General features: G+C 38.0%; 1 protein-coding gene across 4 annotated transcripts in view; it reads left to right on the top strand.

The window, feature by feature from the left end:
* slc12a5a (solute carrier family 12 member 5a) overlaps nucleotides 1-16,983 on the top strand; it is a 178,900-nt gene that overhangs the window by 122,542 nt on the left and 39,375 nt on the right. For all 4 annotated transcript variants that reach the window (XM_084929353.1, XM_084929354.1, XM_084929355.1 and 1 more), the window contains exon 4: nucleotides 15,884-16,030. In XM_084929353.1, coding sequence (XP_084785479.1) covers nucleotides 15,884-16,030 — 147 coding nt within the window. The remainder of the gene's footprint in view (nucleotides 1-15,883; nucleotides 16,031-16,983) is intronic.

Here is a 16,983-nt window from a genome sequence, read left to right as displayed (position 1 = left end):
TTTCTTTCCAAGCTCCTTAGATTGTGAAATATAAGCATGTACCAAGGTTAGCCACACTTTCACAAAGTCAGCATTACATACAAACAGTAATTAGGGGAGGTCCCTGCTATCGTCGATCCAACTACCCTTGCTGCTGTCTCTGGCACTGAAAAATGGTGGAACACACAAATTGGTCACTGGATTGGTCTATACAACACACTAACCTATACAGTATGGTAAGTGCAAATGCATGGGAAAACAAGGTTATCTCTGTGATGCAAAAGGTCATAGAAATGTTGTCACGAGCACAACATGAGAAAAATTTTATCTGTGTTTTATTTAAGAAGATATATTAATCAGAGACACCTTTTAAAGTTGCTATAAGTGTTTCAGTTCATAATCAGTGTATTTGTATTCTTAGTTGTATTGTTATATTATATTTTTGTGTGTTTTCTCTGGCATATTTTGACCATTTTTTGCCGCAAAAGGCGATTATTGCGTCAACATATGACTCCGACAGAAGCAAACACTAAATGGTAAAATGTGGATTCAAATCGACTGTGTTATAACTGAGCTGCTCCATTAAAAGTGCTTTATCTGGAAAAAGCTGGATGTAATGTGAGTGTGCTGCAGCGAGTGTAAAAAACTAAAACTGCGTTATAAGATCAAGACTAGTGCATAGTAATGTTTATAACTCCTGATGTGTTTATCTGTTCTTTAAAGACTATAAAGAATATATTTAAAATGCTTAAAAGAACATAAATGTTCAGATATATTCGTGTGCTGCATCTTATTAGTTAAATGTTACAGCAATAACAGTGTACTCCAATGCAGAGTAATGATCTTACTGGCTGCAGTATAAAAACTAATGTTGAAATGATAGTGTAAGCTGTCTTCAAAAAATGGGCCAGGTTTTTGGTTATGAAAAATTATTTCTTCTTAAACAAATTACTAAAATTAACTTCCACTGACTTAACTCCCCGCTCAGTATGATGCAATGTGCACAGATAAATCTTTTGCCTGTGGATTTACATTTGCAGCAGTAGAATTATTTATGGCTCTTCCTGGTTGAATAACTCATTCAACCAGAAAGGACCATGTTCCTGTTGCCAGTGGATGGTCATTAAGCGTTACCAAATATAGAGCTGTAATTTACATAAGATCAAATAATGTTTCCCCAACAGCACAGTTTTAAATTGTTTTGTTAACACAGTCACTGGAGAGCCTGAATATCTCCACCAGTTTAGGACTTGCCAATCATTTTCTGTTGATATTATAAATCCCCGGTTCATGTTATGGGTTTGCAGCTTAAATGCCACTCACTAATGAGTTCCTTCCATATCATCCCATGATATTTTCTGCCATTGGTGTCGAGATGCCAGCAGGAAGTGGTTTACTTTTCTGGCTTTTTCTCAGCACTTGATGGACAGACTGCTGCATTATTAATCCTGTGGGAAATTATGGTGTTAGGTATGCAGTGACAAGCAAAGCTGAAACTCAATGACAAATGATAATTTGTGAAGGAGCTCATGCCAAATTAGGACAACAGACTGATGGAAAGTGACACGTATTAAGATATTTCACACCAACTTTTGAAAGTTTCTGACTTCAGAGTTAACCCACATGAGATAAAACACACATTTAAAAAGTGAGACGCTACAGCAGTGACAGTTTGACAGCTTTTCAATGACCTTTGACACTGTCTGTCTTCTCGTGTGTCCAATCAGCCTATCTCTCCCTACCCTTATATATTTGCTTCTATCCACTTCTTGTCTTCCTTCCTGTCCCGTTTTTCTGTCACTCAGGTATTTTTTTTCTTTTTAACCTTGAGAAAGATCAGTGATGATGACATGAGATGCCAGTTTACCTACTATATCCAATTCAGTATGTACTTTTCCAGCTGTGGCTCCAGATGATTCCAGCATCTAGGTATAGAGCAGATCTGGGAAAAAGATTTTAAATCAACGGCAGGGATAAGTCTAAGAAGAGTAATACATTTGTTTCTTTATTCATGCTTGTGTTCAGAAATCTGACACCAGATTGAAATAGTTACTGACTTACCAATCGGTGACCCCTAGCAACCACTGGTCACCTGTGAAAAATGTGTATTCCCTGACTGGTTGGTGAGTGATTACTGGAAGTTGCTGGGTGAAATTGGTCGTAAAGAAGTATACAGTGCTACACTAAAAACCTCATTGTAATTCTTTTATAGACACTTCCCAGCTGCTCACTGACTTGTAGTGAAACAGAGAACACAGAAGCAAAAGATGTGTTATTAAGCTGCAACAAACATGTTTCAAAATGCACAACTTTTATTTTTGAATTCAAATTTTGTCTAGAGATAGCCAGCAACCACTCCCCAACCAGTTGGAGAACAAATCATTTCCTCACGTTTTGAGCTCAGTGTCTTCACCATCATATTTGTGGCATCCATTTATGTCCCTTTAAAGTTTTCTTGCCTTTTTTACATTTTAACCTTTTATCCAGCTCCATTAAACTTAAATGTATACAGTATTCTATTTATTCAGTGCCGAAAAACCATCAGAACATTCCCAGCAGCCCCGCTTGCACTTTTTGTTTAGTGTTAGTAACCTGTTTTAACATGCTAACTAAACTCATGTGGTAAACATGGTAAGCATTGCATCAAGTAAAGATCAGCATTTATTCATGTTTACAGTTACACAATGACATTGGAAACAGGTTTTTATATTCCATGATGATCATAATTTAACCCATATGAGCAAAAACATTATGATATAACAGTTTTCTTCAAGTGTTATCCTACCATGCAGGCAATTTTATTTTATTTGCACAGGTTATGAGATCTGAGGCTTCTGCCTTCAGCTTTTTTACAGTTTAAATCACATTTAGACATCAACAGCAGCCTTTACTTCCAAACACAATTTCAGAGTGTATTGAGATAAGCCACAGACCTCATTGTGGACAGTTTTCACTGGGACTGCTGTCTGCTCACGAAAAACACCCAACAGATCTGTTTACTATCAAGATCAATGGGGGCAATGTTTCTGAAAACAGATGTAATGGGGCCGAACTATGCCTCTTACTGGTTTCGCTTATCCTGTTGGGAGCAGCTAAGGACAACAACCATGTACACGAGCCTAACATGCCGTCACTCTTGAACTAGTTGACAGTGAGGTATTGCCACTTTGACCCAACTTTCCCAGTTGTTTGAAATGTAAGGTATATTTGTCCAGCTGTCTTTGGCTCAGATATCACTATGGTATAGCACTAATCCCGCCCCCCCGTCATCCAAACTCCTTCAATACTTGAATTAGTCTCCATGCTACACCAAGCCGCTGGTCCTCCAATCAGTAGCCCATTCCACAGGCAATCTCCCCATCGCTGTGAGAGGCTTTTCATTAAGGCAGCCTGTGGCGCTTTATCGCTCACACAGCGGACTCAACCCTCCCAAAAAAATCACCTTCCCTCTCCATTTCTCGCTTCACTCCACCTACCGCTCCCTCTGTCTCCTTTATCATCAGTCCCCCAAGTTACGATGAGAGTGAGTTGTGGAAGAGAGACAGAAGCGGTAGCCTTTTTGTTCAGTGTGAAAACCAAGATTAGAGATTTGGATGGCGTGTGACATGAGGGATCAGGCTGGAGGTCACAAAGGTTAAGATGGAAACCAATCAAAGCTAATCTTCTCTGACTTTACCCATTTACAGTTTTTTGCAGTCACTCTGGTGCATTTCTCAGATCAGAATTGAATTTCAACACCTTCAAATCATCCAGTCACATCATAAAAGCAGGTTTTAAGTTAAGGCTGCTGATTCCTATATTATGTAATAATTATGTGTGTTCTTTTGATCAAAAGCTATTTTGACCATGTAAAATGGTTCATTGGGTTTTCATAATTTGTCAAGAATTTCCTACATATTTTGTTCAACTTCTCATTTGGAAATACAAAAAGCAATTCAATATTGTTTTACAGCTCTGGATACAAGCACAAAGGGGGAAAACCAGGACTATTATTGAAACGTAAACACCTGTTAGTTACAACTTTAAATGGCAAATCATAACCAGATGAATGTAAAAGATGGTTGTTTTCTGAAGACTCAAGCTAAGGATTTTCACCCTCAGCATGTTTGTGCTTTAAAATCAGATACCAGTGTAGATCTGACTGGGAAACCAAAATGACAGTATATATTCATACACTAGTCACTTGTGAGTCACAGTGTGTATTATGCCTGCCCTAGAACAAACCTTGGTCTGTGTTCTTATTTAATTACCATAATTTTCAATTTGACCATAATGTTTCATAATGTTATAAAAATGTTTGACACTATCAATTATAAACTCAACCATTATTGATTATGTAATTTTGCAGATCTTAGCAATATATATCTATTAACTAAAGTTAATTCACATTAATTAATTTATTCATTATAAATGGTAAACTGTTAGTGTTACAACCTGATTTTCAAGTTCCAGATTCCCACCAACTTACAGTAGCAATAGATACCTTTGCACCGCAGCACATGGAGAATCTGGTGATATCTCATCAAGCCTCTGCAGGCCTCTGCTGTGATATATATCATTTTTTTAATGTGTCACAAAGATGTCAACCAGTTACAGTAAAACCAGTAAAACTACAAAGGTGATTTGTGATTCTCCAGCAGAACTGTTGCAGTCGATGCCCCACATGCAGTAATCTGAAAGTCTGCACTGTTTAAATTGTTCTATGCCAGACAGGAAAAAAGAGCAGCCTAGTGCATTTTTAATCATTGTCATCAAAGAGGTTGTTTACATCAGAAAGCATTTCACAGTAGAGTATGCAGTTTTATTAACATCACTAAGCTGTTTGACTTTTGTATTTGTAAACAGTGGCGTAAGAATTTGTCACAACTTGTCTTGTTACAGGCTTTCGCAGACAATCCATTGTATGCAGCTGTTAGTTCTGATTGTTTAGAGAAAAAATCTTATTTGAAAAGCTGCTTTTATGTTTTTGTAAATGTTAAGAATCATTTTCGATATCTTCCAAAGCAACTGACAAAACTTGTACAAGAAGGCAGGGCTTGTTTTTTTTTTGTATATTGGCAATATCTCACTTTAGGCATTCGATTATTAACATTTGATAAAGCTTTGCTAAAATACTGGGTTCTGGTTTAATATATAATAAACAAATACCACATTTTCTCCTCTGTAAATGTTAAAATGTTACAGCTTAGTTGGGGTGTGAATTTCAGTCTCTTTACCATATCCCCAAATCATGTAAATATAACATTTAATATACTCTTGCTGCAGAATAACGTGAAAAATAATGTGTCTGGGAAGTTATCTGAACATGAACACTTTAATCCTTGGTGTTTATTTTATGTGTGGATTGAATTAACTTAGGGCTCAATAACACAGATCTAGAGATTGGGTAGCAACCACAGATCAAAAAGGAAAAATATATATTCCCCAAGTGGTTGGTGGGTGGTTGCTGGAGGTTGCTAATCAGTCTTTAGGCATGTAGCTTGTAGTGTTTCTAGTTGTTAATGTATAGATTTAGTTAGTTTTCAGTATTTTTATATTCTGTTTCTCAAAAAAAAAAAACAAGCAAACAAAAATAAAGATAACATATCCAGCGGTATTTTCTTAATTGTGCTTTTTGTATGCACAACAGTAAACACAATGCAAACATATGAACCTCTTTTATTCATGTCATTTTCCAAACGACTACACTTGTCCAGAAGGAACACTTGTCCATATGTACTCTGCTTTTTAGAGTGTAATGTTCCCCTTACATAAATGTTTCCCTTCTGGGTGTTTTATGATCCTTGCTCTCAGCTCTGACCTCCCCCTCCCCCCCAACTCCACAACATCCTCCCTTTCTCATTAGACTGGCGTGAGATCAGCGTTCCCATCAGCTGCTTTCTGAAGAATGTATCGTGATTAATGTGAATTCATGTTAGAGCAGCATGCACGTGTTCACAGTGGGGAGAAATAGAAATTTCACAGATACCAGGCTAATAGGCTCAGGAGATGTTTTTGTTCTTCTGGGCCTATTAGCCCGGTATCTGTGAAATTTCAGATTATTATTTATTTTACATGAAATATCAAAAACGTGTTAAAATTCGCATCTTTAAATGACGTGTTTTGTGTAGCAAAAAGTCCCAAAAAAAGCAGCAAAATTTAGCATCTGTCATCATCAAATGACTGAAAAATTAAATCAATTTCAGTATATTTTGCCAATTATTTTTCTGCCAGTGAGCTCATGGATTAATTGCCTAATTGTTCCAGCTCTGCAACACTGATAAAAGAGGAAATAAAGATATAATTTCAAGATGTTAAATCTTTCGCAAAATAAATGTCATTTACATCAAATTTGCACAAAATTAATGATTTGACTGAAAGAATTAGGAGAAAAATGATCCATCTTCTCATCTAAAATGTCATTGCTTAAGTTCTCTTGATTATTGTGCTCATTTGTATCTATCACATAGTAGCTTAGAGTACATTTTCACCTCACGTGTCTGTTTCTGGCATGTCACTCTTGATCTTAATTTGTAAACACAAGGGAGCAGCAGTACATGTGCATTAGTGGAAAAGGAGTCTGTCAGCCTTAAATCTGAGATTGCGCGTAAACAGCGGTTTCACAGCTGGCTGTAACACATGAGGCTTTGTGGTGGAACCTAGAATATTCTAGTAACACATGTAGATGCTATTTAGAGGTGGTGCGTCTTGATTTCCACAGAGGATATTTTGCTACAGTATTCAGTGTTTTTCTTTTTTCTTTTTAAACACTTTCGCACATACAGACGCACACACACACGTACACAGAAACCCAGCTGACCGCAGAGTGACTGGTTCATCCACAGCCGGTCAGAAAGACTGATGCTCGCTGGTCTCTCCTCTTGCTGTCTGTTTAATAATTCAGCACACCTGAGCAGAAACACATTTGCCCTATCAGCTCCGGTTTGGCCAGCAGAGCGTGCAGATTGCGTTACAAGCTCCCAGTCTGCCTCCCTCTCTGTTGTTACCCCCCTCTCCCCCCACCTCCCCTGACCTCACTCGCTTCACTTCACGCCTCGGTCTCTGCCAGTAATAAAAATAATGAAACAGTTTTGCGGATCCCCCTCCTCTTATCCACCCCCTTTTATCTGTCCTTACTTGTTCTTTCGTCTCCTCTTCTCTCTCCTGAATTATACCAAATCAGGTAGAGAAACCACCCATATGTTACACATAATACACTACTTTAATGTATTATCAAAGTGACAAATTAATCATGAAATAATTATGTGCACTGATACCACTGATTTGCTGCAGGAAGTGGAAACAATTTCACACTCTTGCATTCAATTATATGATTCCACAGTAACATCGGTACATTTCTATCAGCAGTTCTCCACAAACAGGTGCAACAGCAACCAGACATTTAAAAGAAAATCCAGACATTTGTACATGCAGTACATATTGGTCCTGCTTGTAAGCATAACAAATTCCTGTAAGAAGTGATTTAAAAGATGTCGCTGGTTTTGTCAGCCTAAGCAGCTTGGCAGGTTGTCCTAGACTGTGAAGGCCTGGATGTTTCCCTTCCTCTCAACTCAGTCAGAAGTAGTGTGTACTCCATCTCCTCATACTTCTCTGCCCTCTTTCTCTTTCATTTTCTTTCCCTTCGGGCTATCCAGGGATTTGGAATTGTTTTCACCTTCCCTTTTTAAATCTGCACTTCCCCAAATTCAACATAGAACTGCTAGCCTCAGCAGGGTAAGAGATGTTCAAAGGAAGGTTGAAATAAAACTATGTGAGTAACATAGGAAAAGGAAGGAGGGGGGATATGGATGTATGAAGCATATAACAAATTAAATGCAGTTTTAAAGGAAGATTTATGTTATCTAAAAAAATACATGTCCATCAGCTGTCTGGATAAGCTGTTTCGAGTCCCTTCCTCCTGTCTTACGTCTTCCTCTCATTGACTGGCCTTCTCAAACTGAAGGTTTTGACCACTATGTGAGCAGGTAATAATTCTGTGCTCACAGCCAGAGCTATGCACCCAAGATGACCATATTAAGGATATTCTCTGGTTGTGACATAATACAGATCCAAAAGTAGAAAAAATAAAAAGAAGGATTTTTGGGAGCACAGCATTTTGTTTTGGTTAATATGAAAACTTATCATTATGATAGTATAGGTAGAAGAAAATCAAGTGGAATCACATGTCTGCTCTACGTCAAGGCAACTAAAACCACTTTAAGGCTAAGGAAACCTACTTTAGTATACATTTCATTCACACAATCTATTGACCTGGCCTTTCATCAAAAACAGCATCTGCTCTTTTTAGGACACAGAGCAGGAGCTGAGGCAAAGAAGAGGTACCAGAGATCCAGTTAATGCTTTTTTTAAAGGAAAATCTTCCTTTTCTGCCCTGCACAGATTTTGAAAGAATCAGTTTCTCATGGTTTATGGACAAATGTGAATATTTTCTTGTTTGGAGTTAAGATGGTCTTTAAATTAAGAACAGCATTTTTCTGGCTGTGAGAAGTCTTTCTTTTTTATAAATCTACAAAATGATGCATAGTTGGTGTATAGTTATGTGAGAAAAATGCTTGTGATGGATGTGAAGCTGAAAAGATGGCCAGAGACCGAGATGCAGTCTGGTGACAGACTTGTGCTAAGTGGTAGGGCAGCAGGAGGCAGTGAATCTGAAGTAGGTGCCACAGCAGATGTATTGAAAGGTCCTGTTGTGCATCTAGCACACCTGAGCCATCCATGTGGTGCGTTGACTGCACTTCCCAGGGGATCGGTGGGCAGCTGTTTCTTCCTCTTTCAGTGGTGCCTTGCTGGCCCTACCTGTGGCTCTGCAGCAGTCCGTGTTCCCTTTGCTCTTGGTGGCTCATTCTCCAGGGAAATCACACTGCTGGCTCGTGGCCCATTAAGCAGACACTCCTGTGTATATGTGAGCATGTGCATTTATCAGGGCAGATGCTGGTCAGACTTGCATTCCCCATCCACAAAATGAAGTAATGAAACACCAACTGAATGAAAATTGAAAAGCAGTACTTTCAGTAAATGCCCTGACTTTTCTCCCAAGAGGGTCATTGATTCAACGCATGTACAAGCATTCAATCTGTTTTAGGCTGTTTTTCAATATAAAGTCATTACAAGCATTCATTAATTTACCCCATTTCTGTTTTGTTGCTGGCTGTTTAACAAATCCATAGAAGTGTTTTATCTTGTTTAGGACTCTGTTTAGGCCCCCACACCCCCAATCCAGTATCTGTTTTCTGTGTCTGTACATCTTATATAACAATCAGGATTTCTAGCAGATAGACAGTTTGTGTTTTTTTTCCAAAGCCTCCCTATTGTCAAAGCTGGATTATAATTTATCACTCAGCCATGAGCTACCACAGACACTCATGCAGCAGTCCAACACCGAAGGTCTGCTTGATTGTGGTTCTCCATTGTGTGGGAGAACAGGCGGGGGAAATGACATTTTGCAGTCTGGAGAGAGTCACTGCCAACTTTGGTTTTGTTGTGCTTCTGTGGAGTGTGGTAGGGCATAAACACCTTGTTGCTGTTGTAATACTCAATTGTATTTACACACCTTTTAGCGCAGATTATTATAATCTGCATTATCAGTCGTGCTTTCAACCTGCCTTCCTCTAAGTCTACAGTTGTGTATCAAAAGCATTAAAGGACAAAAATTATACTGAATTTTCCCACTTCTCTGTAAGCCTTTCTGACAAACTATTCTATTCAAGATGTTATCTTTTTCAGATTCCACAATCTAACCTCTGCTATTTCAATTCAAAAAGACATACTCTTTTTCCTCTATTTGATAATAATCAACCCCTGTATGAAGCTGATATTATACAACTCTTTAACAGTTTCCAGTGAGTGAATGCTGCAAATGATCTGTCCGTGTGATGAAGAGCCCAGCGTGTGTGTATTTAACACAAAGCAGTCGTTAACGAGTTTTTGAGACTTCTACATCATCAGTGTGACTTCTTTTTACCCTCAAAAAATGACATAAATTGCATGACACATTTTTAATGACTGAATTGCAAAAATATGGCTTATGTAGCAAATGTGATACAAATTCAAACTCGTATATGGAGATTAAAATTTGATATATTTTTGTATATTTTGTCTAAAAGTTCAACAAACACTCCATCATCAAAACATTAAAGATTTCTGGCAGTTATTTCATGGTTCAGGTTTTGAAGGGTTAACATTACTGGTAAATGGACTGGTTCTAATTTCTTATATAGCACTTTTCTGCTCTGCTTAAGCCCTCAAAGCGCTTTATACAACATTCACATACACATTTATACAAGTCTAAGTGCTTTCTATCTAACATTCACACATTCACACTCTGATGAATGTATCAGGAGCAAGTCAGGGTTCAGCATCTTGCCCAAGGATACTTTGGCACCACACCAGAGCAGCCAGGGATTGAACCACCAACCTTCTGTTTAGTAGATAACCTGCTCTACTTCTCAGCCACCCCAGGAAAAGAGATGAGCAGCGAGGAAATTCTTGTTGTTATTAGATTCACCCACCTTGAAAGGAATTACAAAGCTCCAGCTTCCTGAAGGTGTTTTGTCTGCGATATGTAAGCGCACACAGGCTTTCCTTTAATAACATACCTGTTGTTACAAACTAACCTCAGCCCACTTTGTGCAGTGGCAGCAATTTTGAGTCAAACAACAAAGTGCTGATGGCAGGGGTGCCTTTCTGCCTGCAGCACCTAAGTGCTAATGTATATTACACACCAAGTCCCTGAAGGACCTGCCAGGGGATAGGCAGTGTTTTTAATTACAGGATTGCTGCTGGGGTGAGAAAGAAGAGAACTGAAAAGTTATAAGAAGACCTGAGGAAAAGTGAAATTGTGTCTTAATTATCCTAAATGTGTGTTTTTATTTTGAGTTGCTTGGATTTTAGTTCTATGAATTAAAATTTATTTCTGTGTTTGACTCTAATACTACCCCTACTGTTTGTCTGTTTTTTTCATTAAATAAAAATTGAACCTTAAAGCAGAGTACAGTGATACTGTGCTGTCTTTCTGACGAACAACATAACATATATCAGGTGCACACAGACCAGAGATATACACTAGAAGTAAAACCACCTCTTTGATAATATATATGTAGTTTTACAAATATGAGTCCTTTCAAGGTTTACACTGGGTTTATCTACGCTGACATGCAGATGATGAGAAATGCTCTCTGCCACACACTGAAGGGCACAGTGAGTAGCAATCTTATTTACATACCCTAGACAACTGACAAAGTGTGCAAATAATAATCATATAGTGGGAGATATGACAGAGATGAATGGGGTTTGTTCTCAGCTGCTCCCTCGAGCAACCTGCGGAGCCCAAGATGTGGATCTTTGATTAAAGCACAGCGAGCCTGAAAGTTGAGAGGTTCCCCGCTGCGAGGATTAAGTTGTGCGAGAGGTGAAGCTGTAGATTACATGTCAGCCATATTAAAGACAGAGTGTACACACACAGGGAAAATATAACAAACACCTTATGGAAAAACTGAAGTGTCGGATTAACAACAGTGCAGTTTAGATTTACTTTGTTAATCTTGCAAATAATAGAACAAGAAAACCGGAGGGGAACTAATGATTCCTTTTTATAATCTCTTCATCTACTACTCTTTTTGTTGATTAATAATCAATATAACATCTAATCCTGCAGCTGCAAAAAAATTTAAAAACATTTAAATTCCATGGACATCTTGAAGAGGCTTGTGTGAGCAAATGCCCAAAAACAAAAGAAATAGTTGATGAATATTTCTGATTAAAATTGCCGCTGATGATAATTCCGTTGTGTTAGCCAAATAGAAATTTGTAATCAAAAGCAAAGAAAACATTAGGAATTACATACAGTGCTAGGCTATGTGGTAAACCAATAGAAGATTGACTTATGCTGGAATCAGTTGCATTTTTTTGTCTTCTAATGGTTATCCAGTCTTTAAAATACAGAATATAAAGCTGCTAGCATGCAAACACAAATGTTTTACAAGTTTACCCACTTGTCATTCTTTTACAGCTCTCTCAGTTGGTGGAAGTCAAAACACTCATCGGTTGCATGGCTGGTTCATTGTTTTGTATCACACTTGTTGTTTTGAATGGTGTATTATGTCAAGTTATGTCAGCTAGCAACTTAAAAAACTTAAATATCATGATGGAGCAAACACTAATCCGTTGCAGTATTATCAGCCTATTCTTAATACTGTGTGGGTTCCATTCATGTCCTGACTTCTCTGTGGTGTCTCACAGTGGGAAGTCAGTAGATCTGTTGGGCCCTGGGGGTGGCAGAGTGGGGCACCAGCCCATCAGGCTTGTTCAGGAACATGGGGTCTGGTCAGTTTGTAGAATGGATCAATACCTGTCATATAGCATATGACCAGTTTTGTCCACTGACAGGTAAGGTATATATAATCAGATATTGAGATATGATATGATATGATATGATATGATATGAGAAACTGAGTGCTCCTGGTGAGGTAATCAGGGGCTTCCAAAGTGATAAGCTTGCTAATTGCATTTCCGAGTGTGAGCACTTGCTCTGTTGTTTATCTAAAGGAAATTAGAAGATAATTATATTTGTAAGACCTGCTTGGACTTGCTCTGCCTCCGTCTCTCCAGCTCTACCTCTCTCATTCTGCTCCTCTCTGCAAACAGTACATTATTAATGCTGGAAAGCGGGCCTCTCCAAACAAATCACATACTCTAGCATCAGACACAACATTATTCATTTGATGTCAGCCACTTGTCAGGATGATTTGATTAAAAGTCTCGATTATGAATTCAGCATCTGCTGTCACTTCCCCGTGTGGGCCTCGTGGTTTTAAGTTCTCCATCTTGTGTAGTGTCCATTTGCTACAGCAAATTTAATAACCCTTGTTGAAGAAATATATTAGAGGCCGTGACTGATAACCACGAACCACTTAAGGTTCTCCCCAGAGCACATCATTATTTCATCATACATTTTGAAACCAACGCTGAACTTGAGAGTTTAAAAAACGTAATCATGGAAGAAACACTTTTATGTGAAAAAGCAAAAGCTAAGAGCTCCCTGCTCACGTAACTGTGTGACACTGTTTCCAAATTAGCCCAGACATACTGTAACCTTTTTGCGCGTGGCTCTTACTGATTCCCCTGCAGTAAGCTATTAGCTAAAGTTCAATAAATCGGCAAAACCAGATTTTCATTAGAGTGTTGAAAAAGGACTTATTATGCTCATTTTTAGCTCCATAATTTCAGCCATAATATTTTGCTGTGCCTCGGTACTGCCCTCCTGTTTATCAAATGTCTGCAACAAGACGTTTTAGGTCTGTTCCCCCTCCCCTTATGCCAACTTTATTCTGATTGCCACTATAAAACAGAACGTTTGAACAGCAGGTGGGTGGACCTGTGTTCATAACCAGTCTGCATGTGATGACAGTATTAAGGATATCTGCTTTCACTGATATCATACAGGGCCAAGAGTAGGAGCAGTCTAAAGCTTGAGCTTTTTTAGCTCACATGGATTACATGTTATTGAAATTTTGGCTGTGTTGCTATGATCACCCACAACAGTAACCGTAGATTATAGAGTAAAAAAGGAAAAGTTAATATCTCAGCTTTAATGAAACGTGTAACTGTTCATGCTGAGTACCCGAGAAAGATTTGTCAACATGATTTTTGGTAACAAAATGCTGCTGAATCACCAGCACAATTTCTTTTTTGTCCTAGAGAATCTCATACATTTTAAAAGAACTTCTACACATAAACACATATTTAGGTCTCCTATTGTCATCAGATGCAAGGGCCTAAATTGTGAACTTTGGGGTATCACAATGTTAGAGTTTCACCTTATTATCATTGTGACCAAGACATTTCCTATGATAATATTTCCAAATCTATATCTGTACCAAATTACCCAAAACAGGCCATTATTTACAGAATTGTCACATTAGTATTATGGGCACAATATTGTAATTTCATTCAAGTTATCAGGTACTTGGGTATAATATAATCATTTGTTTTGTTTTAATTATAAGCTTCTTTGATTTTTATGTCCTTATGTTGTATCAAAGCCATAAGTCTGTAAGCACGTTGCCTGCTGAAGTTCATTTTGTTTTACAACCCACAAAGCTTGTGAGCAACAAGATACATTTTTGGGTGACGTGGTGATTTATTAGGAAAAATAATTAAATTACTAGATATCCAGCGTTAAAAATCAAGGGATAAAACTTAAGGTAACACAGCAGGGAGGTGATAATGAGCCAACCCAGGCATGTCTTTAGCCACACCTTGTCAGGTGTGAACAATTAGCAACCTAAAGACCCTTGTACTGTCACTTCAAGGGCAGTTACTGCTGACGATGGGCATAAAGTTAGGCCAAATTAAACTATCTATGATTCAGTACTTCCTATCCTAACGAAAGTCTTTGGTTGTACGAGTAAAGCTCAGTAAACACTGTGTGTATAATTATATAGACGTGATGTTCCCAGTTTAGCTGTAATTTCCCATTTGAGATAAATTTTTATCACCCAGCTGCTGTTTTGTTTTTAATACTTGAAACATTTTTGTAACCTTTCTGTGTATTAGCATCTTTACTAACTCAATCTACAGCTAATCAATCCTTTATTCACAATTTTAAGCTGCATTTAAGTGCAAACATGCAGCAGAGAAGCTTCATTCATGTGTCTGTGATTTAATGATGTGACAGTGAAGGTCGCTTGGTAAAATGGGTCATGGCTGGATACTAGAATAATTACCTGTCATTGGCCAAGCTGTCCTCGAGCAGGAAATTAATATTTCTCTATTATGTACAGGGTTAGCTGCTGTGTCCTTCAGATTTAATAAATGCCATCATGACGGTACAGACCCACACTGGAAACACTCATATACTGTTCATTAACAAATTCATGCAAACGCATTCACATCAAGTGCATCCAAAAACCTTCGGCAAGAGAATCCTCCTATTAATAAATAAGAAGTGCAACAAAATACGTCGTGATTCTCCGAGCGTCAGTAATTGCCTTCAATAGATCAGCCTTGAAAGTACAGAGCAGCTGTCTTTGTCAACTGATCCACACCAGGGACTGCACTGCAGCACCAAGACACACAAACACCCAGCCTGTAAAGAAATACAGTAATATTTCATGCATTCATTGAACAGATTGGTCACATGGCTGCTTTCTGATCTCAAAGTTTTCTTTATTTCCTGGGCTTAAACTGTTTTTGTAGTCAGCAGAGGATTTGGAAGCAGTAATGTAGGAGAGACATATATTTATGCAAGAGGACCGAAAAGTATATTTTGGCATAGAATTTGTAAGCCTTTCACACTCTTTAACTCCAGTTTACATTATGTCTTCTTACAGCTATCCTTAAAATAAAAAATAACCCAAATGATTATAATTTTAAATATATGTTAAACTACACTAACAAGAAAAAAGAGCCTATAATCAAAAGCGTGTGTTTGCAGTAAATCAACCCGCTAATGTGGCAACAACAGCGAATTCAAGCCAATTATTAAAATCACAAATTGGGCCTTTGAAAGTAATAATCTGTGAAGTCCTTTGTGCCTTTTTCCTTAATGGCAATGTGACCATCGGTTCAGTGTTTTGCTTTATTGTTTTGGGTCTTTGCACGTGTAAAAAAAATAGGCACTTAACACATACTGCAAACTGTGCTTCCCAGCATGCACGGCTGATGTGTTGACTTTTATTGATTAATATATCTGCCAAAATGCAGCAGGAGTCATTCAGTGGGTGCTGCGCATCTGGTGTGGAATGCTTATAGCGAGAGACAAGCTAAGCATTTACATCTGGAGTCTGACAGCTATCTGAATTTTAACGTTATACAATCTAGATTAAGTACTTGGAGAAACTTAAACTGTAACTGTGCATGAATAATGCTCAGGAGTCTCTTTCTTCTCACCCCTCTCTTCTTTCAGGCTCCCCAGCTCGGCACACTGATGGGCGTTTATTTGCCGTGCATCCAAAACATCTTCGGAGTCATCCTGTTCCTCAGGATGACCTGGTTGGTGGGAATCGGAGGTGTCATTGGGACTTTCATCATCGTTTTCATGTGCTGTACCACAGTGAGTGTTGTACATTTTTGTAAAGTTTAGCCCAGGTTCATAGTGAAAATTCAGAATTTCACACATTTTATAAAGTGCAGCATTCGTGGAGCGTAGCATATTGTAGAGTGGAAGGTAGCAGATGTAGCAGAATTTTTTGTTCAGCAGTGTAAGATTGTTATCACCATTATTGGCTCTGGTGAGAACAGCAAAGATTAAGGACCTTGCACAGAATATGGTTGGAGAAACAGAGGATATAAATATGTTTATAATGGTTCGGTAATTTCTGTGTTTTGATTAGTGAGTAGTAGTTTTCCATTAATGTGGTGCCATACTTTGAATTGCAAGTAATTACTTCTCTGCATTAGCCAAAACGGCTTTCTTTTTTTATTTCATCCAAAAATAGTTTGCCAGAGGTAGTTTCACAGTAAAATTGGTCATACAGCTGTTGTTCAGTCTCTAAATAGCATTAGTCTCCTTAGTAAGCAGAGTCAGCCTACAATACACACAATGTATCTTTCTTTATTTTTCACAAAGATATCCCCCTTATTTTAAGGATAAGAGCTTTGCTGTAATGTGTTTGAACAGCTTAAATGTTGACATTCTTTCTTGGTTTTAGTTAAGCACAATTTCTTCGTTAAACATATAATACAGCCCAACCCTCTTTGCTCTACAGTTCTGTACCGATGTATTGTATTGGTTTATGTCCAATAGAAAACTTTGTCAGTCTGGTAAGGTACCACCCCCAAGAATTTTTAATGTGTTACATCTACAGAAATATGGATAGTTGACCCAGTCGAGGTTTTAAACGGCAAGTCTAAGGTTACAGCTTACTTAAATGGAGCGTGGTCAATGTGGTCAAAGAATAACTGCAATTATCTATATAGGAGTATAGTTCACAGACATTTCCCTCTTAACAATGTAGCATTCAGCAGTAATAATAAAGTGACAAACTGGCAAGTATTCATTTTTTT

The sequence above is a fragment of the Perissodus microlepis genome, chromosome 5, assembly GCF_051167445.1.
Source record: "Perissodus microlepis isolate ML-2025 ecotype Zambia chromosome 5, ASM5116744v1, whole genome shotgun sequence".
Taxonomy (NCBI): domain Eukaryota; kingdom Metazoa; phylum Chordata; class Actinopteri; order Cichliformes; family Cichlidae; genus Perissodus; species Perissodus microlepis.
The sequence above is the reverse complement of the archived record's forward strand: the minus strand, read 5'-3'. Positions and strand labels throughout refer to the sequence as shown.